This window comes from Coffea arabica, chromosome 9c (genome assembly GCF_036785885.1).
Source record: "Coffea arabica cultivar ET-39 chromosome 9c, Coffea Arabica ET-39 HiFi, whole genome shotgun sequence".
Lineage (NCBI taxonomy): Eukaryota > Viridiplantae > Streptophyta > Magnoliopsida > Gentianales > Rubiaceae > Coffea > Coffea arabica.
In genome coordinates, this window is record NC_092326.1 from 34,777,054 (window position 1) to 34,800,312 (window position 23,259).

The 23,259-nt window shown below is 34.3% G+C and overlaps 3 protein-coding genes and 1 long non-coding RNA gene across 8 annotated transcripts; 2 read left to right on the forward strand and 2 right to left on the reverse strand.

The window, feature by feature from the left end:
• Window positions 1–623: 623 nt before the first annotated feature.
• LOC113707813 (uncharacterized) lies at window positions 624–5,181 on the forward strand. Of its 3 annotated transcripts, none has more exons than XR_003452349.2 (4): window positions 625–1,007; window positions 1,085–2,288; window positions 3,625–4,302; window positions 4,878–5,181. It is a non-coding gene; the product is annotated as an uncharacterized lncRNA (long non-coding RNA). The 3 variants fall into 3 exon arrangements; XR_011821133.1 differs by having other exon boundaries at window positions 627–1,007; window positions 1,085–1,592; XR_011821132.1 differs by having other exon boundaries at window positions 624–1,007; window positions 1,085–4,302.
• Window positions 5,182–10,933: 5,752 nt separating this feature from the next.
• On the reverse strand, window positions 10,934–12,093 carry LOC113707774 (putative germin-like protein 2-1). Its single transcript, XM_027230097.2, has 2 exons — window positions 11,946–12,093; window positions 10,934–11,630 (listed from the first exon to the last, which is right to left on the reverse strand). Exons 1-2 carry the CDS (start codon window positions 12,058–12,060, stop codon window positions 11,095–11,097), a joined length of 651 nt encoding a protein of 216 aa, XP_027085898.2. The 5' UTR covers window positions 12,061–12,093; the 3' UTR covers window positions 10,934–11,094.
• A 2,262-nt stretch (window positions 12,094–14,355) lies between these two features.
• LOC113708220 (putative germin-like protein 2-1) lies at window positions 14,356–16,242 on the reverse strand. Its single transcript, XM_072064615.1, has 3 exons — window positions 16,126–16,242; window positions 15,549–16,016; window positions 14,356–14,403 (listed from the first exon to the last, which is right to left on the reverse strand). The coding sequence occupies exons 1-3, from the start codon at window positions 16,240–16,242 to the stop codon at window positions 14,356–14,358; spliced, it is 633 nt and encodes a 210-aa protein (XP_071920716.1).
• A 2,387-nt stretch (window positions 16,243–18,629) lies between these two features.
• On the forward strand, window positions 18,630–23,037 carry LOC113708219 (cytochrome P450 CYP749A22-like). Of its 3 annotated transcripts, none has more exons than XM_072064361.1 (5): window positions 18,630–19,008; window positions 19,317–19,570; window positions 20,949–21,181; window positions 21,866–22,244; window positions 22,508–23,037. In XM_072064361.1, exons 1-5 carry the CDS (start codon window positions 18,747–18,749, stop codon window positions 22,937–22,939), a joined length of 1,560 nt encoding a protein of 519 aa, XP_071920462.1. In that variant the 5' UTR covers window positions 18,630–18,746; the 3' UTR covers window positions 22,940–23,037. The 3 variants fall into 3 exon arrangements, with proteins under 3 accessions (XP_071920462.1, XP_071920463.1, XP_027086484.2); XM_072064362.1 differs by having other exon boundaries at window positions 18,631–19,008; window positions 19,341–19,570; XM_027230683.2 differs by having other exon boundaries at window positions 18,632–19,008; window positions 19,344–19,570.
• The last annotated feature ends 222 nt before the right edge of the window (window positions 23,038–23,259 follow it).

Sequence of the window (23,259 nt, forward strand, 5' to 3'; positions counted from 1 at the left end):
TATTGACTAGCATAGTGTGAAAATAATGGCAAAGAACAATAAAATTCAACATGAAATTAAGTAAAATCTTGACAATCGCATGGCTGGAGTTTATTATTAATTACAATAGTCACATTATTTATGGTTTATAAATCGATATTTGTACTAAATACATTTAGTGTTTTATGCATGTATTAGCAAACTATTTTGGTTAATTGATCAACTAAACAGCTTGTTTGGTCTTGTCAGACCACAATTTCGTACATAATTAATACCAAAGATATTTGCATTAAAAGATTTTTTTTTATCATAAACATATTATTAATAAGACACTAAATATTCCAAAAACACTAATTTTCAAAAACACTAAATTAATCCCAAAAACACTAAATTTTCCAAAAATTATCCAAAAACACTAAATTTTCAAAGTTTTAATGTAACAAATAAAGTTCCAAATACAACTTGTGAAGTAAATAAGCTCAAAATAATAACTTTATTGTTGCTATTTTTTTTCGAACAATAATTTGATCAATTAGCCGTACAAAAGAGTATGAAAGTGTTATTTTTTGGTCTTAGCTAAAATGGAAGCGGGAAGCTGAAAATTGAAGAAGTGTATGTGGGTGAACAAAAGAAGCAGAAACGACATCGTTTTTGGTCTTTTCTCATATTTTCCCTCCACTCTGCCTGCCTTCTTCACTCACCGACTCCCAGTCCCCTCACTCTCTCACTCCACTCTCTTTCTTCTCTCTCTAGGGTTTTTCCGATTACCGAAGCGAGAGAAATCGAGCAACCGCTATGGCGTCGACCGCTGGGGTTTTCGGAAACCACTGCAGAGCACTCATGGCAGCCGCTAAGACCTCCGTCGCCTTCACCACTTCTGGATCCGCCGCTGCCAAAACTTCTGGCCGCAGAAATGGCATCCTGAAGAAGCAGCCTGTCTCCCCTGCTCTCCGCTAGTTCGATAAAGGGCCAATCTTTGCCGCAGTTTTGTTGGGATGGCTTGGGTCGAAGCCGAAGCATCTGAGGAGGTATGGTGCCATTCTTGACAATTTACAAAGTAGGCCAGATTTATTTGAGAAAATCAAGGGAATTATTGTTGATTCAGGAGGTGACGCTAATATAGATCCCAAGGTCTGGGCTGCTGGATTTACTGTAGCCCTGCTAAAGAAATACAGTTCATCATCTTATCCATCAGTTGAAACCGTAGGAAGAAATCAATTGGAAAGTGGAGTTGATACCTCAAAGTTGCGAGAAAAGGAGCCCCTGTTCGTTGAGATAATTTTGGCCTAATGTTACTCAAAAACTGCAAACTCTTGTTTCTGAATATTTCCATTGAGATATGGTATTTCATTTTTGTCCAATGGTAGCTGTTGGTACTCTTGGTTCTATAATTTAGCAATGAGGCACGTATCATTCTCAATAAGCTTTCCCATCATCTTTGTTATATATATATAAAAAAAAACCTACCCAAACTGATAGGGCAGCTTTGGTAGAGTAGCAGATAGCAAATATCCCTAAATTGAGCCAGTACCATGAATTTTGGGAAAAAGCCAGAATTTGAAAACTGAATCAGAAGGAAAACAAGACCTAAGGTTGTCACGGCATAATTTGAGGTAAATAATCTCAATATTTTCCATTTATTTTCAAACATTTCTGTCTAATTGCTGTTTGTTAATGTCTTATGCCCATTATGTGTTGGCTTATTACAATCTTTGCTTGGATTTGAGTTTAGTGTTGGGTGCTGTAAATATCTGTTGTTTGTGTAATGAAGGGATTTTCCGAAGAGTTTTTATTCTGTAATTTTAGATTTGATATTGGTTGGTTCCTGTTTAAAAGGAAAATGAAGAACCCGTTTCTTGACTCGATATTTCTATTCCTATAATGAGTTGGACAACAGTGGGTTGAGGCTGATTTTTCTGTTGAACATTTGAACCGACTGATTTAATTCAAGGACTTCTTCCCCATTGCCCCAACTATAATGGTGGGTAGTGATAAGAGAAAGAGTTTTTCATAAGAGGACATATGCAATAGACATTTCTGATGATCATTACAGTTTATGTCTTCGGAAATAGGCAAAAAATGCAATATAGTTATCCAAAATAGTGAATTTATCCAAAAACAGAATGAATTTGTTTGATCAGGCACATGTGTACTATGAAGCTTCAAACGACTGTGCAGCCTTTCTTGCTAACTATGACAGGAAAGTAGATGCCAACGTCGTCACATTCAAGGGGAATTCATATTTCCTTCCTGCTTGGTCTGTGAGCATTCTTGCAGACTGCAAAAATGTTGTTTTCAACACAGCAAAGGTAACTTAGAGAACACTTGCATTAAGTTAGTTATATGCAGGATAGACACAGCGAAGGGCCAAGTTTTAAATCACAGCCTCGCTTAAGTTTAGAAAGTTTTGCAACTCTTTCAAGATTTACTTATTTTGAATAGAGATTGTCCTAGTGTTGTATCTTCTTCTCATCCACTCTGCCAAAGAGAGAAAATCTGTTTAGCTACGATGACAGCCTGCTTGTGAATGAATGGAGCTTCTTTTTCAGTTTTAGAATTTCTTGTCAACAACTACTACTGACTATTCTGCCAAGCAAACAGAGTTCTCTAATTGGTTTTGATGTGCTTTATATAGGATTGCACTTAACCTGTAAAGTGTCCATATATGGTTCTACTGATTTAGATAAAAGCATTTAATGCCAAAGATAAAGTAAAAACATGGTACTGACAGAAGTTTTATGGTACTGAATCATCAATGAGGTTATCGTTCTTTCACAAGTCAACCACAGGAATGTAGTTAAACTACTGGGTTGTTGCTTAGAGACAGAAGTTCCACTATTGGTCTATGAATTTATCCCTAATGGCACCCTCTCCAGCCTCATTCATAATCAGATAGATGATTCATTCTCCTTTACTTGGAACTTCAGACTAAGAATAGCAAGTGAAGTAGCAGGAGCATTGACATATTTACACTCGGCAGCCGCAATTCCCATCTATCATGGAGACATCAAGTCCAACAATATACTTTTGGATGGGAAGCACATAGCCAAAGTGTTAGATTTTGGAACTTCAAGGTCCATTGAAGTTGATAAAACTCATACAACTACACTTGTTATAGGAACTTTTGGCTACTTGGTGATAGCACTAGGTTGGCTCCAGCTGCCTTTCCACTAGTATGGGATACAATTTAACTTCGAAACTAAAAAATATAATGGAGTTTTTGTTTTGACATCTGTTATATTAGTCTTGTTACCCTCATTCTCTCTCCTCTTTCTTTTTCTTTTTCTTTTTCTTATAATTTATATTGTAAAAGCAAAATGGATTAACAGTCCACTTATAAGCTTAGTTGAACACAGTATATACGACAATGTCTCATCAAGAAGAAAGAATCTTATAAAAATGAAATAACATTTTGGAAATGGACAAGATTCTTAAATTTGTTAGTCATAGCACATTTTTTATTTTTCCTTTTTAAGAGCCATGAATGCTATTACTGCTCTATTCAATCTATAAATATAATTAATACTTTCATGTTCATACTTCATATGCCATTCAAGAATTGAATAGGATTCTCAAACTAAATAATAGACTTGTATATTTCCTTGTTGAATCTTTCTGCTTCTTTTTTGCTTGTCATGTCTTCAGAACAGCACTTAACTGGAAAAGCAGAGAGGCTAGCTAATGCCTAAAAGGCCAGCAATGGGAGAAATTTTCATTCAGATAAGAGTTTTGCTCAAACTCAATATTCCATTAAGGACAATATGGAACTCTATTGATCGAAACAACTATCACAGTTCACTAATTCGATGAGTTTCTGTCATTATGAAACTGAAGTATACATAAAGGTGGAGAAAATGAAGACGATGGCACGAAAATCTTTGTGACAGAACTTATCATGACATAAACTTGACCTGTCTAAACCTCAAGTAAAAATTTTCTCTTTACCCATTTTTTCCTCACTCAATCCATTTTCCACTCCTAGTTAAAAATCTGTCAGTACCATGTCTTTCAGTCCATTTTCCTCACTGAATCTTAGAAGCTTTATGCATGTAGTTCATTCTTTTTCTTAACTTTCTGTGCAACTGATTTTGTTCCTGATGGTAACATATCTACTCCCATTAAACTGGTTGTTACACTTGGTGCATTATGTTTGGTGTTCTGTTTTCTGTATATTTCTTCACTAATCAGCTTTTTCATTGGAGCCTCAATTGAAAAATGGTTCTCAGCTTTTTCATCGCCTTTTTTGCAGCTGCTTTACGCTGGACTCAAGAGACAATTAGGCCTGTTTTTACCTTTGTTCTTCTAATTTTTCATTACTTTCAGGTAACTTCTTTAAACTATGTTTTAATAGATTGTTTTTGATTTGTTAGTCTCTCTTTTAAAGGATGCAACTGCAACAACACTAACAGATTTGCAGTTGCTGCCACTTAACAGTTCCATTCCTTGTTCCTTCAAAATGAAATTCATGGATGATCGTCTAAGCTAGCAAAAGTGTATGTTTAATATATAATCTGGAAAAAACATAGAGAAGTAGAGATTTTCCTGTTTTACCTATGCCTACTTATGCACATTAGGAATTGCACTTATATCTTTATAGATTCACCTCAAAAAATCTATTGTTTCATAACTAGCTTATCTATGCTTATTTTTGGTTGTAATGTGTAGATAAAAATTTGTGACTTATGTTCTGGATTTGTAACTCTAGGACATGGACAAAAATTGGATGAAACTTGATAATAGAAAGGACGAGTCCTATAAACTTGGGGTGGCTGCTTTCTTAAAATTCGCATATTCTTTTATTTTGGCTGAAACTCTTTTTTTGACTGATTTTTTTACTTATTAAGTTCACAATAGTTGGATATACTGAAACTCTAATAAAAAGTTTATTTTCAATGCAGTCTAGCTTCATATTGATTGTGAGAAGACTGTTGGATATGCTGCTAGAGATGATTGAAATATAACATTGGTGCTATAGTCTATGCTTTAGTTTAGAAATCTAGTACTCTTATCTTTTGGGAAGGATATGTATTGGCCATTACTACTTGAATTGATTATGTGGGATTTAGGGCCCAATATTTGTGGTTCACTTTTGTTTTGATTAATTTATAGATGTGTTATGGCCAAATATATGAATTTGCGGCATATATTCTATGCTGATTTTGCCTTTTGTCAAATTGAATGTTCTACTATAATTGTTGAAAATGTCATGGCAATACTATATTTGTAATGGCCAATTTCAACTCTTTAAGACAAAACTCAGTGATAACCTTCAAAGTTGTCACTATCATGCATATTTAATTTTTTGCTATAATTGTCGGAAATGCCGTGACGATGCTATATTTGTAATGAACAATTGCAGATCTTCCAAACAAAGTTGTAAGTTCATTAAGTGACGACTATTCTTGTCACTGAATACTTAGAATGATAGTGACAAGTTCAAGTCGTCACTGTAGAGTTCAAATTTGTGACGACTTTTGATACGTTTTATGACAAAAAAATATGTGAAATAGTGACAAGAAAATTCGTCACAGAATGACAACCGTTAGTGACGATTTAGTCCTCGTCATTAAATAACAAGATTTAGTGACGACTTTAAAAGAGTTGTCACACGTACCCATTTGTGACATAGAATTAGTGACAATCATGTGACAATGAAAAAAGTCGTCACTATAGTCATATAATGACGACTTTTTTATTTTTAGTGATGATTTTTTATTATCACAAAAGGCCAAATTTCTTGTAGTGCGCCCTTATGCAACAGTTTCATGAGCAATTGGTTTCCAGGGTTGGATGCGACAAAACCAACCTGGAGAGTACCGTCGATCACTGTCAAAATTTCTGTATCTCGTGGATGATACGGGGAGGATTAATGCCCCAAGGTGCATGGTCCAAACGAGCCAAAGATATTCCAAGAGTGTTAAGCCCCGGTATTTGACCAACAGTCACGGGTTTCACTTTTGATCCAACTAGGACTTTTTGTATCTGCAACACAAAAGTCTAGAAGAGTGCTTGGGTCCGATCCTAAAGCGATAGAACAACAGAGGAAGAAGATGCAAAGCAGATGAATATATGATGATGCCATAATATCTGATGATTGCTCGTTCATCAAGTGAATGATGAATTCGGAAAGCAGATTTTTGAGTTGCAAACTGGCTGCTTGCAGAGCTGGTTTTATAGATTGAAGGGGTTGATAAAGTCATTCCTATGCTGTCCCAGCACTTAGACTGTCTCATCAGTCTAGTCTTCATATTTTGAAGATAAACGTGTGGATTTAGAGAAGGGCCTTCGTTCCCCACATGTTAATTCCCGACCCATGAGCCGTCATTTTGAGGTGTTCAAGCAAATTATCCACTTTACGAAGCTTTGGTGCCTTGTAAGATTTCCAAGACACCAACGAATAGCATGTTCTATTCGTTGGATTATATGATCAGGAAGTTTTGTCAAGCTAACGATACAATGAACATAACAATCGCCAGAAAGATGAAAAAATAAAAAGCAAACTTAATCATGGTTTCAAAAAACTTGCTTAACAAAAAATGTTGTCTGAGCTGCTCAACAGAACTAGTTGTACGTGTTGATTACAGATTCCTCCTTTCGTGGCTGCAGCAAGTTAAGATTTCTTATGCGTTCTTAGAAGCAAATAAATATGCAGATGGTTTAGCAAAGTTTGGAGGCAAGATAGAATCACCTTTCATCATTTTGGATTCCTGTCCTCGTGAAGTATCTTTAGCTCTAGAGGAGGATATGAGGGGAACCTGTTTCTCCCATACTCAATTCGGCATGTACTTAAGTTGTTGCTTTTTATTTAATATATTTCACCAAAAAAATAAACTATTTATATATCCCAAAAACAACAGTTCATGTGGACATGAGCTAAAAACATATGAAGAAAAAAATCCTCAAGGAATTTAGTTCAAAATTACTAAATTGAGCTACTTTACAACAAACAAGGATGGGTCCAAAGTCCTGTACGCCTAACTGTCTTGTCCAGCTTTTTGTCTTTAATTTACTTTTGAAATTTTATCAGAGTAAACCTTATGTACACTGACAGTGTACACACTATCATGATTGGATGTACGACATATATGCAAAATTTAGGTTTCAAATTCAAATTTAAATTATGTGTCATGCATCTAATAGTGAAATATATACACTGTCGGTATAGAATATTAATCCATTTTATTAACTCATTTTTATTGAGCAATGACAAATGTGAGCTCATGATGAAGTCCAAAATCCATATTCATGAGGTTTGTTGGTCTTTGTGGAGCACAATTTGTCTATAATTGTAACGTGGGGGCTGCATTAAAACATTGGTCTATTTGACTGTTTACTAGGTCAAACTGGATATGGCTTATCCATCTGGAGCTTGTTTCTATAATACCTGTCTTCCTTTTAGGGACAGATAATATTGCCACTATCAAAGGTTCCATAATATCCATACATAATACCACTACCCTACATAGATTGCAAGTCAAAACAGCTCTGGAGCTTGTTTTGCACTAGCCACATGCATCCAAGTCTGACTTCTCCACAAAGCTCCACTTTCTAATGTTACCTAAATTCATCTTCATCTTCGTCTTCATCTTCGTCCCTTTTCTTTTTGTTACCTAATTAAATTAATTTCATCTTCATCTTCTTTCCTTTTCTTTTTGTTACATAAGTTAGTTTTCGTTCTTTGTTTCTAACTTTTTTGTTGAGCAGACAATGTCTTTTATTAATATAGAAAGTATAAGGTTTACAAAGAATGTAACCTGCGAAATACATTAAAAGACCAACAGTGTGCAATCCACACTATACATCAGTACTAGAAGTGGCAAAATGGATTCATATCCACTAATCCATCCATATAAACCAACCTTAAATGGATTTGGATGATCCATATAAATTCAATGGTTTTAAATGGATAACCATTTAAATCCAATTATGTTAGTGGATTTAAATGGATTATCCATCTTATCCATATACATCCATTTAACTTAAAAAATAGAAAACACATTTATAAAAATGTGAGATAAAATCTTGTGGGACCATCTATTCTTTTCTTCATAACTTCCTCATATGTCAAATTAATTTTGTGGGACCACCTATTCTTTCCTTCATAACTTCTTCACATGCCAAGTTGCCAATAACATTAATTGCATTTTATTTGCTTCTAGTTCCTAGACTTCTTCCATCCTTTTCAAAATTATATTTTAGTCTCTACTTTTGTTTTTTTAAAATTAAACTCTCATGTAGTAATGATTGCAAACATTTATATTCTTAAGTAAAAGAAAAAGCGAGAATGCATCATGCAGTGTCAAAATAATTTTTATTTTTTTAATTCTTTTATTTATAAAAAAAAATTTTCTAACGAGTGTCCCCACAACATTGGTTAAGGTATGTAAATGACACCTCTTTTTTTTTTTTTTTTTCCAAATCCTCATACTTGCAATCCCTCTCCCCTTATTACCCAACTAAACTATCCAAAAAACAAAAGACACCTAATTTACTAAGTAATATAAGGTAGCTGGTATATCAATGGTATAATAAGGACTTTCATACATTTTTAGGTACTACGTGCACATGTGATGCAAATATTTTACTTGTCAAATAACATAAGATTTCTTATTAGAACTCCACTTTTATTCAAGACATCACTCTTGAACAGGAGTGCAAAAAATTGGAAACGTAAACTTTTTTTCACTGTAAAGCCGTATTCAATTCATTCAAAAGTTATAAAAATATAGCCAAGTTCTTAATCGTTCATTACTTTACAAAATGATACTTAAAGTAATGACGAAAGGTTAAATTGACCACAACAGTTAAATTTTCTTGGAATTAAACTAATTTTATGAAGAACTGAAATAGAGTAGTAGTACAAGCATTTGTTATTACCAAAAGGTTTTAGGTGATTTAAGGATAGAACTTTGGGGATATGTATTTTTTGAAAAAAAACATTTTGATCTTAAATTTAAGATTTGGGAGATTAAATGGATAAATGGATGGATCATGGTTTACACTATCCATTTAAATAACATCCATTTAGATCCATTTATTAAATGGTTTTAATTGGATTGGATCAATTTGATCCACAATCCATTTAACTAAAACCATTTATCAACCATATATCCATTTTGCCACTTCTAATCAGTACCACTCAAAACACAATGATCTAAAGTTGTAGACAGTTTCGATCAATCCCCATCCCAAGCACCAGCTCCCAGTTTTCCTTAGTCCGGGGAGCTTTAGGCCAAGAACAGCAAATCATTCGAATTCTTTGTTCCTAATGTTATTTGAAGTAAGGAACTTCTACTTTCTTGATCTCTTGAAATTACAATTACTTTTTCTTTTCTTTTCTCTAGATCTTATCCTTTTCTTATGACGGGGTTCAAATATGCAGTCAAATTTAATTCTAAATACACCGATTTTCTATAAATATACAGATCATGATTATAGTTTAGGGCGTATAAAGATCGATCCCACGAGGAACTTACATTCTAATTGCTAGATCCTTAGTTACTCTATTACTTAGATAATAATCAATTAAAGCAACAAAAAAACAATTATATCAACTAACTAGAATTATGAAGCTAACTTGTGGAAGGAAACCATTTTAGAGGAAAAATTTATCAAATACAAAGTTCTAGAACATAGATTCCACCAATGGTCAAAAATACAAGTAAAATAGTCTTTTTCTTGCTATTACTTCTGTCTTGTTAGGGATTTCATTTTCAAACTGAACCAAAACTCATTATCGCAATGAATCGATTCTTACTAGCATTTGGCTCCCCCTACTCTCATAGTGAAGTTTAAAGTCCTAGTTCATTTATTTTCATGTACATGAAAATCCACTCAATCAAGAACCGTCCATGGTGCCTTTCTAGTTAAATGTTATATCGACAAAATGAATCATAACCGATCAAACTTGTGGAACCGATTAGAAGCGATCGAACTGGAAAAGGTTGAGGTTTTTTTTCCCTCTTTTCACAAAATGGTCCAAATATGGGCTTTGGTCACCTTTGCGCCACTTCTAAACATTAACCTACGAACTCAATGCAACTCTGGGCGTTCGTTGACCATGGCATGATGGGTCACAACTTATATATAATGATGAAAACATGCTCATCCTTTACATTAACAGTCGTAAACAACCATTTTTGAAAAAAAAAAAAAAAAAAAAACCGTGTTTTCTGTTACGGTATCCTCTTCATTCCTTTCCTTTTTGTTACCTAAATCAGTTTTCATTCTTTGTTTCTAATGTTGTTTGATGAAAGGCACTTTTACATTCTTGATCAGTTGATCTCTTCAAATTACAATAATTTTATTTTCTTCTCTCTTGTTTACGTAGCTTATGCTTTTCTTTCATTGAGGTCTATTTCTTTCTTTCTTTCTTTCTTTCTTTCTTTCTTTCTTTTTCCTAAAACAATCTTTTTCTTATGTTTATTAAACACGAAAATGGTAATGTGTTTATAATTGTAGATGTTGATTTGAAATTATGTGAACGGGAAGAAAATGAAGATGGTCTTAGTTAATTCATCTAAATGGAAATGAAGATGATGTTAGTTCTTTTCCTTTCACAGTGCTCTCGTTCTTTTTCTTGTCAAGCTAGATTTGGAGTAATAATTTGTTACCTTAATTTGAGACATGAGATTTTTTTTTTTTTTTGCCCTTGATTTTTTTTATGATATTTGAGGAATTTCTTACTTTTTGCATTAGATGATTTAGTGTTTCCTAAGATTATTTTTAAAAAAAAAATAAAAGAGAAGGAGAAAGAGAGAGAATCATTGAATCAGTGAACTGGTAGAATTGAGAATTGGTAGGCTGATCGATTGACTTGCTATTTCGAGTTTAAAAACATTGCTTTAATATTTAGCACAAACAGACACCATGTAATAATAAGACAACCAAATTGTCTTAATGCTAATGAATGGACAAAACTGCACGACATATCCAGAACATAGAGACAAGGATCAGACTTAAAAAGTTATTTCTGAAATAATAACGAATGAGTTGGAAGAATTTTCAGGCAATACAAAGAATCCAAAGAATCAATACAATAAACAACTTAATGAAGTAGGCGAATTAATACAACAAAAGAATTGTATTTGGGGTGTTAAAGGTGGGAAAATTTGTTTAGAATTTGGACTGTATCTGGTCAATTATCTTCCCATCAACTTGGAAGGCCTTTGCAAGAAGATCACTAGGGATAGCTGGTTCAGAGCCAAAAACAGCATTTGCAATCGTGATAACACCGGGATTTTGGCTGCTCAGAGCAGCTATGGCAACAGCATTACCATATCCCACGTTGCGCTGAAAATGGATGAGACCTTCTGGAAATACAAACACATCCCCCTTCTGCAACACTTTCATGAACAATCGATTCTCAGGGTTTGATGTGACAAAACCAACCTGCAGTGTACCTTCAATGACAGTCAAGATTTCAGTGGCTCGAGGATGGGTATGTGGAGGATTAATGCCCCAAGGTGCATAGTCCACTCGAGCCAAAGATATTCCTAGAGTGTTAAGCCCTGGGATTTGGGCGACAGCTACAGGAGTCACTCTTGATCCAACTGCATTTGATGTGTTCCCAGCCAAGTGAAGCCCGCTAAAGAAGAAATCATTTTTTTGTACAAGTTTTGGATCCTTGCAAACAAAGCCATTCACCATAACTGCAAACGACAGAACTAAAAAGGTTCAGAGATAAAACATGAAACAGAAAAAAGTAACCAAAAAAAAAAACACAAAAGAAAAAAAGTGACAGTTAATAGTGTGTTTGGACAGCCAATTATTTGGCCAAATATATTTGCTGACATCACCATTACAATTTTCAATACACCTTTTTATCTTCCCAATTACCTTTTTATCTCACATACATCACATCATAAAAAGTGCTACAGTAAAAATATTTCAAATAACTTACAATCCAAACACACAAATTATTTTCTAGTACCTAATTAGAGCTAGTTTTCAGGAAATAATCATACCTGGACTTTTTATATCTGCAACACAGAAGTCTTGAAGAGGGCTGGGGTCAGATCCGAATGCAATTGAACAACATAATAACAAGATGCACAGTATACGAAAAGATGATGATGCCATTTTATGGGATGATTGCTGATTTATCAAGGTGAATGTTGAAAGATAAGAAGTTTAGCTGTCAATAATCACTTTGGCGAGCAGATTTTTGAGTTGCAAAATGAATGCAAGCACAGCTGGTTTTATAGATTGAAGGGGTTGAGAAAGTCATTCCCGTGCCGTCTCGGCTCCTGTTGTCTCAGTCTGGTCATCATATGTTGAAGCAAAACGCGTTGAATTAGAGAAGGAGATGCGCCGGCATGTGGAGGTGTTGAAGCAAATTACGTGCTTGCCGAGAAAGTAAAAGTGCTACTGTGCCTTGTAAGTTTCTTTCCTCACCACAATTAATTGGTAAGTTTTGTTTTACAATCGAGAGAAAAAAAAAAAGACTATAGATTGGTTTACAAGCAATAAGATCTTTTTTTTTTTTTTTTAAATGATTACAACTAACCAATAGAAAATGGGATGATGAGTAACAAAAAGCCTAATATTTTCACAATTTTAAAAAATTTATTTCTATTTAACAATACAATTCTGGCACCAAGGCATGATAGTATTGCTATTCAAAGGAAAATGTTTAGATAGTTAAGTTATCTGAAATAATATTTCGCTTATATCATAAACACATTTTTCAATTCATTTTTTTATATTATTAATTATCTTTTTATCGTGCATACATCAAATCACAAAAAATATTACAGTAATTATTCCAAATAATATCTCAAATAATGTTTAGAGCTGAAAGATCTTAATATGAAATTTAAAGGGTGATCTAGTACTACAGGCATTCTAAAATGCAGCCGCTTTAACATTTTGTTTACTTGTTTACGTTATTGACCGATAATAAATCCAAGTACACGAGTCCAAAACCCATATTTATCAGATCTTGGTCGATATGGAGCACATATTTGTCCGAAAATTGAAAGTTTTGGCTGCATTAATTAGGACATTGATTTGTTTGACTTAGTGAGAGAATTGTTTTATTTCGACTACTGTTCTTACCATGTCAAACTACACAAGAGACTTCTTTTACTTAGTCAAAATGGATAATCAGCTGGCTTATGCATTTGATTTGGTTTTAATAATCATTTTCTTCTTGTTGTCAACTTCACCATTAATTGACCTTATTTTTGCCTATTCACCTGTCCTTGATCATCGCCTTCCCTTTAATTCATTAAATGCATCAATTGTCTTGTCCAATTCAACACAATTAATTAGCAATCGAAAGCTGCTAACAAAAACTGGCTAAGCCACACGTCAGGTTTAATGACTATTTTGCCCACCTTTGATTGTTAGAAAACAGGTTCCTGATATATGCCCTTTTTTTTTAAATTTTTTTTCCAACTGAGAAGGGATGAGACTCTTTCTAAATTTTGGAAGCTTTTGCAAATTTCGTTAAGCTATGGTTTTTTAGAATAAAATCAGTTTTATAGTGCTTTAAAAGATGTTAAAGGAAGTTTTTACATGCCAAATGACGTTGAAGGCCAAATCGTCCATCTTGATCATATTCAAAAGTTTGATTCAAAGTAGAGTATTTTCTGTTCTTCTTCTTTTTAAAAGTTTCACGTATTGGGAAAAACTTCTTGGCCAAGTCTTATACAGTTGTCACTGTATCAGTGTATCCGCAGCTTTGATACCAAAATGGAATATCAATACAATGAACGTGAAAATAGTCCTTATAGAATGGTGCATCTAGAAAATGTAAGGTTAAAGTTTAGAGAAAGGAAAATTCTACTCTGCACAACATGTGAATTATACAACAAATACAAACTAAATGATGATCTGTCTTCTTGATTTTAGAAATTTTTATATTTGAATCCGTCGCTTAAATATGGCGTGCCTACCATTTAGGGGGAAATGAATGACAAGAATTTTGTGTTTGAGAGATTAAGGTTGTGTTTGGATTGCATTTTCCGTCATTTTTCATGGAAAAATTACTGTAGCGATTTGATATATGTGAGGAAAAAAGGTGATAGGGAAATGTGATCACAAAAAACGACAATATTTTCTGACGGAAACAAGCAATCCAAACATGACCTAAGCAAGTAGTCCAATTAAGGTTAAGTACACTGTGGTCCTGTAAACTATTTAGAATTCCCATCAAAACTAATAAACATTTTTATGCGTCAATCAGCTCACTAAGGCCTAGTTTGGGAGTAGACGAAGGAAGAAAAGAGAAGAGAAAAGATAAAATTAAATCGATCTCACAAGTGTAGGCGAATCAAAGCCTCCATTGTCCCTTGACTAAAGTGGAGAAATTAGTTCATGTTTAATGAGAATAAAACATACGAAACTGAAGCAAAAGCTGCGGCCATTGTCCTAATTGTTCCAGGCATATGCGGCAAGAGAACCACAAAGGACGAAAGGCTAAAGTCCAAAAAGAAAAATTACTACAGAAAATGATTTCTTTGCCTTCTTATGGCCTCTGACATACGAGAATTGAGGCTAAGCAAAAGCCTACCTAAGAAAAGTCAACAAAAGCCACTTAAAGTAGTCCTCTCTAATTCCTATCTAAGTCTCCTCCAATGCCTATCTCCTGTGCGGCGGCTCCTACCAGCAAGAAGAAACCCTTCAGCCGTCCCTCCTTCGCAGAATTTACCAAAATGGGCGTAACATCTTTTTTTTTCAAAAAATGCCCCTAGTTCAAGCTCTGTTATTTGGACTCTTTTCTTATTAAATTGGCACTTGTTATCATATTTTTGTTCTATTTCCTGAAATAAATGTAAAATACTAAAAGTGAGTAGAATCCAACAATTAATCCACATCGGATCAGATAATAAGGGGAATTAATAATAAAATAACTGATAAAATTACACCCTATCATTTTCTCTCTATCCAAATGAAGCCTAATAGCCAAAACTGTAAGAATATTTGTTTAAGTTGGAGTGAGAATATATCACAAAGTGTACATATTAGGGTATTAGATTAGGGTACGAGATTTGCCAAAAAAAAAACACTAAATTACAATAAAATCATTTAATTAGGGTATGCTGTCTGGATCAACCTTTGCCTTTTTCTCCCAAATCACCCAACATATTTTCCAGAATTTGGTGGAACGCGATCTTAGTTTTTGAGGGGAAGAAATGCGATAATCTGACCAGAGTGAGGGTTTTTTGTCGGTTCGGGAAATTGGTGAGGCAAGATGTCATTTTTGTCCCTCCCAAATGCAATATCCGTCCAAATTAACCTTAAGTTTTGTGGGAATGAGCTGATTCAATTACTTCAAAGAACTTGAGAAGGTTGTTTAGTGCAAAAGAAAAGTTTAATGATTTGGATAAGAACTCGAAGTAGTTGAACTGGCTACACTGCACTTTCCCCTTCAATTGAATAGTAACACAATCAATCAAGTATTGAAAATTACTATTTGTAACGTTCGTATTTTTCACTATTGGTAATAAGCAAAAGAAGAGAGTATGCAGGCAGCAAAGATCTTCACTCCGTGGCAGTGTGGAAGAAGAAGAAAGCAGAAAAGGACACAAGGAGGCCCAGGCAGGGTGATTTTCCAGAATTACATTCTTATCCACTTGGAAAGCTTTAAGGAGAGCATCAATGGTGATAGGAGGATTTGATCCAAGGACCGTGTCTGCAATGCTGATAAAATCAGGGTTTTGGCGGTAAAAAGCAGAAATGGCAGCTGCACTAGAGTTTCCTACATTGCGGTGGAAATGGATGAGACCTTTCGGGAACACAAAGACATCTCCCTTCTGCAAGGCTTTCTTGATGAGACGATTTTCAGGGCTGGAAGTGACAAAAGCTGCTTCAAGAGTTCCTTCAAGAACTGTCATAATCTCTGAAGCGTCAGGATGAATATGAGGAGGCATAATTCCCCAAAATGCATAGTCAACTCGGATCAGTGATACTACACCGGCTGATCCCAGAGCATTGGAGATGTTCCCTTTCAGTAGCAGACCGCTTAAGAAAAAATCATTTGCTTCTACAAGGTTTGGATCTTTGCAGACGTCGCCATTCGCTTGCACTACCTTAATTCAACAATATTCAACTATTTTAAACAAAAGTTAAAGATAAACAAACTATTGCAGCACTGAAATATCGATTGACGATGTTATAAGGCCCTTAAGGGTACCAAACCTGGACTTGTTTTGTCAGCAACAAAAATCCTGAAGAGGACTGGGGTCGGCTGAAGCAATAATTAATTGCTAAAGAGATCAAAATCAATGCAGCTAAAACGGTAAAACGAAATGCCATTGGACTGCTGAGTAATTTGTCAAGGAACAGGGAAAGATACTTAGAGAAGAGAATTTGAGCTTTTTTCAAGTTAGTAGCACAAGTTATAGAAAGGTATAAAACTAAAATCGATGATGAGAAAGCTATAAAACTATTCATATTTCACTACAATCACTTCTTATTAATTTTCATGACATAGATTATTCAACTTGCCCGAGATTGCCAATTCGTATGTCCTTACAACTGCTTTTTGACAATATAATGAATTGGCATATAATCAAACTTTGCCAAATGCTAGTCAACAGCTCAAATAGGGATGTAAGTTGTATAGGACTTCAATCTTGAACATTTGGAAACGGATATCGCATTGACTTCATGAAGTAACCAGCATAAACTACTCAACTGATCAAAATGGATAGTAGATTCGTTTAATTTATAGATTAATTTTACATATAGACAGTATATACACTATTACTATTGAATGCATGATAATTAATCTAAATTTAAATTTAAAATTCAAATTTAGCAAATATGTCATTTGTTCAGCTATGATAATATGTACAATTACAGTGTATATAAGATTTACTCTTAATCTATATTTTTAAACTTTTCGCAAGTACTATAGGTGCAATCTCCTTAGCTATTCTCCCTGTGTAATATGCAGTATGTCATGTAGTCTTAGGATTAACTGTTTCTGTCTTAGTGCAAAATTTTTCTAAACTAGATAGTCTTGGTCTTATGATACATAATGTACATCAAAAATTGGATTTTCTTCTTTCTTTTTTTTTTTTTGTACGTATTCAAATCCACTAGTGTAAAAATTAAAACAAAAAGAGTAAAACAACAATTTAGTCCCTAAACTATTTTGCTAAATTCAAAATAGTTCCTAAACTTTATTATGAGCCAGTTTAGCCCTTCAGCTATTTTAACAAAGTCGAGATAGTCACTAAACTTTATTCTTATAAGTCAATTTAGTTCCTCTTATTACATGCACCATAGATTTTTTGAGACCATCCTAAGTTTTAGCTTCTGCTTATTGTTTGCACGTCTACGGTCCCTCGTCAAGTTCGCTTTACCCTTTTTGTAACTCTCGTCTAATTGAGATCATCACAAGAGAAATTAGGTGAAGGAAACCAAGGTACATTTTTAAAGCGTAGTTAATGATTTCATTAGCGAGTTGATCATTTCAGAAAATTTAAATAAATCAATATCTTTACCCAAAATCACTGACCTGTCTACGATGTACACAAACGCATTGCACCACAGCGACTGATACAATTTTATTGCCCTCATAACATATATTGCCTCTTATCATAAATATTTTCTCCATAGAGTAGGAACAGTTACAAAGATAAACATAATATATAAAATCAGGCTACGTCTGGATTAAGAAATTTAATAAAGAATTTGAAGATATAAGAGAAATTTGAATTCATAAATCACCAATTATTCTAATATTTAAGTCATGCTTAGATAATTGATGAATTACAAAATTAAATGCCTCTTAAGCAAGTCAAATAATTAAGTGATTTAAATGAATTTTAAATCCTTCGTCAAATTTTTCAATCCAAACAAAAGTTGAAATTATTATGAATAGGGGCAATGAAGATGTAGTTACGCATTCATGCGTACAAAATAGTACCCAACCCCTATTCAGATTGCTACTTATCAAGTGTAGATTAAATCTTTTTCTCCTTGTTATTGTGAATAGAATTGTTCCATTACTTGCCGGACTCGGAAGTATTTCTTAGCTCTTGGCCTTTCGCACCATACAATACAACTTCTATAATAAACAACAAGATAATTGCCCAGAAAAAAAGTAAAGAAAGAACAGATGATTGGACCCATAAGTAGCCAGAGTGCCAATGACCAAGACAGTTCTCTCTTTTCTAATTTTTTGTTCTTTTTTTTTTCGGTTAAACATGACCAATTGGAGAGGTAACATTGCACTTCTTTTGGTTATTTTTGGGATGTTTAATAGAAATATTCATCAGACTAAGGAACAATCAACGATAATAGAGATTTGCGAAAACCAAAATATTGATGCATCCAATCGCCATGAAATATTAATCATTCCTTAGTAACCTTAGTTGGTAGCAGCAATCGAATCAACAAGAACTAACACCATTTACGCTTAAAGAACAAAAGCCAAAGTTTCGAAACTTACATGCCTCACAAATTTTATTCACATTTGTTGTTAGAGTATGCACTGACACGTACTCAAGGAGTAGATAAATAATTAGATAAATGGTACAAAAGCAAACAATTCTTTATTCCTTTAATCGGATTGTTTTACTAATATTCTTGATTAACGTGTCAAGATGTCAGTTTGTCTATGCTTAATAAATAACTTGTTCTCATTATTCGTGTGATTTTTTTAATCTTCCTTGTTTTGTATCATCAATGAGTTTCGTCTACCAAATTGTGTCTCAATTTCAGTCTTGACCTCTTTGAGTGTCTTTTCTCTTGGTTCTGCTTCTCAGTCTTGACCATGCCAAGGCCATAAGTCTTTGGTCTGATTCTCTATGGAGTCCATGAAGTTTTACTTTGTGGGGTTTGTTCTGATTTACATACTCTTTGCTTTGATCAAAGTTCTTCACATAATATGGTGGAAACCAATGCGGATTCAACATATATTGGAATCACAAGGCATCAAAGGCCCTCCTCGTAGCATCCTTCATGGCAGCCCCAGAGAATTGCCAAAGAAGAAAGAGAACACCACCAACTTATCACATGACATATTTCCAGTAATTCAGCCTCACATATACTCTTGGATGAACATTTATGGTAAGCTACACCATTTTCACTTGTATTATTTGCCCCCCCCCCCCCGGGTGGCTAATCAGATCTTCAAGGTAAAATTTGATGTTGATTAGTGTTTTTTTTTTTTTGGGGGGCTTGATGTTGATTAGTTGATAGTTAGATAATCAAAGCCGAACTTGAGACCTCAAATGCCTTTTCCAAATTGGGTTTAGGCCATTGTTGCTGGTTACATGATAAGGATAGTCGACTATAGGATTTTCAAGTTTAAAGTTTTGAAGTTCCCATCTAGCTAAAACATTTTGCTTAATTATGTTACAACTTCTTTTACCTAGTTAATCAAGATCTTTTTTTTGGAGAAGGGAAGATTTTTCTCCGGTGGAGGCGTGGTGCTGGAGCAGAATTGGTTATCACAGATCTGGATCTCATAAAAGAAATACTGAATGATAAGGAACAATTTTTTACCATAGCAAAATTGAGTAAATATTTGAAGAAGATTGTAGGAGGCGGTCTTGGGCAATCAGAAGGAGAAAAATGGGTCAAATTGCGAATACTGGCCAACCAAACCTTTCATGGTGAGAGTTTAAGGGTAAGATCCACAAATTAGTCATACTTACTTTAGCTAGTTACACTTTTTCATTTAATTTATTAATTTATTTGGAATGGGTTGTTAATACATAAATTACGGCATTCATAATTTCATAGTACTTTGTGTATTGTGACCAATAACGAACAATTATTTTGCCCTCTTGTCTAAGAAAAAAGTTGTTCTATGAGACTTTTGTGTAATTTTTTTTTTTTGGGCCATGGTACTTTTATTTTTTTATAAAAGTTGGTCTTTATTAAGTCATCAGCCTAGTACGTAAACAAGCAGATTTTATATTGCTCATACTTCTGCTGATATGTGCCTCCCGCGTGTAGTCGCGACGGGAGTAGTCCGACTAGTTTCATAATTTGGTAATTACCAACAGGTCTCATGATCGATCCTGTGTGCTATTTCGTTGTATATCCTTAGAGCAAAACTCTATACTTTTAGGGGACTAATCTGGCCAAAAGATTGGGATACTCTTAAGTGAAAAAATATATATATACTTCTGCTGGCATGTGAACTTATGTAGAACAATCAGATCTAGAAGTTTAATGTGGGTTGGTATTGATTGTTTAATGTTTTGGGGTATTCACTTATATTTTTCTTAATTATTTCTTTGTCAATTGCACATTGGACCTTTTCAACTGTAAATGAAGAGTAGTACCCCAAAAAAAAAAAAACTGTAAATCAAGAGTCTAATAAAGAAGACAGGTTGATTACACATTGGAGCTTTCTACTTTGCACCCCAAATTTGAAACCAATTGTCACTTTGCAATTTGAACTTCAGTTTTGGATACTTTCCACTCTGTCCTCTCCTATATGTGCGACTTAAGTCAACCAACAACAACTTTATCAAAAACTTATTGAATAGAGGATCATACACATATCTTATACCTTAGTCACTCTAACAGGTGATAGTATATTTACCATCATCTAACAGTCGTGCAAAAAATGCAGTGACGCATGGTTCTCCAATTCTTAATGTTTTTATCGACTGGACTTAAGCGGAAAATAATTGAGATGTTACGATGTGAAGTGTCTAAAATTAAAATTTAGAATACAAGATGAAATGGAGTATAAGTTTAATGGCAATATATCCTCAGAATGCATACAGCTTGATGGGAAATTTAGGTGTCTCAAATTGATTACCCACAGCAAAAAATCCTAATATACAGAAAAACAAAATTACACATTTTTGTCAAACATGAAGACAATTCTCATGGCAATTGAAAAGGCATATTTATTCGTGCATTAAAAGGCTAATTGCAAAGGACTAAATCAACAAAGTTTTAACACCCCAAGTGTTTTGTTGTTGTGGCATTCATCTACATCTTTTTATTAATTCTTATACGACTAAGTAATATTTTTGCTTTTCTAGGATATGACTCCAGCAATGGTTGAAAGTGTTGAGATGTTGATGAGAAGGTGGAGTGATTATGATGGCAAGGAAATTGATGTCAGTGAAGAGTTCATGTTGTTAACTGCAGAAGTCATCTCTAGGACTGCATTTGGAAGTAGTTATGTGGAGGGTGAACAAATATTTAACATGATGAAAAGGCTGGGGATTTTAACTGGCAAGATTGCATACAAACTTAAGCCTCCATTCATCAGGTAAACATCTCCATGATGCCCACTTGTATGTTGCACAGCTTATAGTCAATTTGGACATGTATCTGTGTTCATTTCAAATGCTGATCGTGGAACACCATTTCAACCTGCCATCTTCAATCATGAGAAAGAATTAGACCCTGCTTTATGATTTTTGAATCATGAAAAGGAATTCTACCCTTGACAGCAGTCCAATAAAAGTTGATGGTGATGATTTCATGCTACAGCTTTTTCTTGATGCTTGCCAGATTACATCGATCATTTGACTTTGGTTGGTTAACAGCCCATGATTGCCAATTGATATATTGCTATTTGTGGTCAACGTGTCTAATCAAGAAATTTCATCTCGATAGGACTAACTACTTGAGAAGTTTAATAGTTGGTTTTTAACTAATGAAGAAGCTTCAAATAATAGTGTGGAACCCACTAATGTCAGATTTTAAAGAACAATTCGGGGAATTTCTCCTGTCTAAGTGTGTTGAAGGTGTATATTGGTTTTGTTAGTTGCCTTTAGTTATTGGACTCAGAGCAGTTGGGGTTATGTGGATTTGACAAGTAAAATAAAGTGAAACTATAAACTCTAGAGTGGGATGAAAAGTCAGTCCTTATTTCAGCAAGCTGTTTATCTACCTAACATAGCTACTATCTTTTCTTTTCCTTGATACTTTTTACTGATCAATTTTTCAGGAAGTTTTTCAAAGACGGAGATGATATAGAATCGGATAAACTTGAGAAAGGAATTCAAGATTCCATTGTAGAAATTGTGAAGAAAAGAGAGAAAGGGAAAAAGGGGGATAATAAGCAAAGCTTTGGAGAAGATTTTCTTGGATTACTTCTAAAAGCTCATTATGACTGTAGTGACAATGATAACATATCTATTGAAGAAATAATCGATGAGTGCAAGACATTTTATGGTGCTGGACATGGAACAACATCAATTTTGCTCTCATGGACAATTCTTCTCCTAGCAATCAACGCTGATTGGCAAGAGAAAGCCAGGGAAGAGGTGACCAAATTATTTGGACAAGACCCCCCAAATTCAGAAGGGATTTCAAGACTGAAAACGGTATGTAAAATTTCTTTCTTTCTTTTTTTTCTTAATTTTAGGCTATTTCTACAACATTAGATTAAGATAATGGAGAGGGAGGGGCAATCCATTGTTTATACCGTTTTATTTTAATCCATACCTACGGCTATGATCATCAATATTATACTATAACATGTGGATTGAAGATGAAAGAAAACAAGAACTTCTTGGAGTTCGCCTTCAAATGATCAGAAGGAACTTTATTCCTCTCTTATGATTCTGATTTCCATCTGTTTGTGCAGATTAGCATGATCATTAATGAGACTCTAAGACTCTATCCCCCAGCAATCTACGCAAGAAGAACAACAAAGGAAGGAGCAAAATTAGGGAACTACAAGCTTCCTGCTGATCTAAACATATCTATTGCAATCCTAGCAGTTCACCATGACCCTCAGATATGGGGAGATGATGCCCATCTTTTTAATCCAGAAAGATTTTCACAAGGGGTTTCTGGAGCAACCAAGATCAACAATCCAGCAGCATTTTTGCCTTTCAGCCTTGGACCTCGAACATGTGTTGGCTCGAATTTTGCAATCACTGAAGTAAAGATCGCACTGTCAATGATTTTGCAGAGATATGCTTTCACACTCTCCCCAAGTTATGTGCACTCTCCCGTACAGATGTTTGCCCTTATGCCTCAACATGGGGTACAAGTGGTACTCCATGTCCTCTAATGTGTACATTGGGTTTCTTTTGTAGTCTGACTTGAATCAAAGCATTATAGTCCTTTTAGTTAAAAAATTGCTATGAGTCACGATTTGTTTCTTTTTAACATCTTATTAAGCTTATATTAGTCTTAAATTTTAAAAAAAAAATGTAGAAGAAAGACAGTATAATTCGTTTCATGCAGTGAATTGAACAAACTGGTAGTGTCCGCAAGAGTTTAAATTTCTTGGTTCGTAAATTACGAAAGGTTCAGGTCAGTGGAGATCCTCTCGGGCATAGGCTCTGTAATTGAAGGCAGGCGTTTTGCCTTGGACAAACACGATGTGGA

Bases quoted from the DNA above. Each gene is read 5' to 3' on its own strand.
- LOC113707774 (XM_027230097.2), bottom strand. From the start codon at position 12,060: ATGGCATCATCATCTTTTCGTATACTGTGCATCTTGTTATTATGTTGT. The intron at 11,631-11,945 runs GTATGATTATTT...TGTCGTTTGCAG, and splicing joins TGCAGATATAAAAAGTCCAG to TTATGGTGAATGGCTTTGTT.
- LOC113708219 (XM_072064361.1), top strand. From the start codon at position 18,747: ATGGAGTCCATGAAGTTTTACTTTGTGGGGTTTGTTCTGATTTACATA. The intron at 19,009-19,316 runs GTAAGCTACACC...TCTTTTACCTAG, and splicing joins CTCTTGGATGAACATTTATG to TTAATCAAGATCTTTTTTTT. The intron at 21,182-21,865 runs GTAAACATCTCC...TCAATTTTTCAG, and splicing joins CTTAAGCCTCCATTCATCAG to GAAGTTTTTCAAAGACGGAG.
- LOC113708220 (XM_072064615.1), bottom strand. From the start codon at position 16,242: ATGGCATTTCGTTTTACCGTTTTAGCTGCATTGATTTTGATCTCTTTA. The intron at 16,017-16,125 runs GTTTGGTACCCT...TGTTGAATTAAG, and splicing joins TGCTGACAAAACAAGTCCAG to GTAGTGCAAGCGAATGGCGA. The intron at 14,404-15,548 runs GTAATTCTGGAA...TTTGGACTTTAG, and splicing joins CTTTCCAAGTGGATAAGAAT to CCTTTCGTCCTTTGTGGTTC.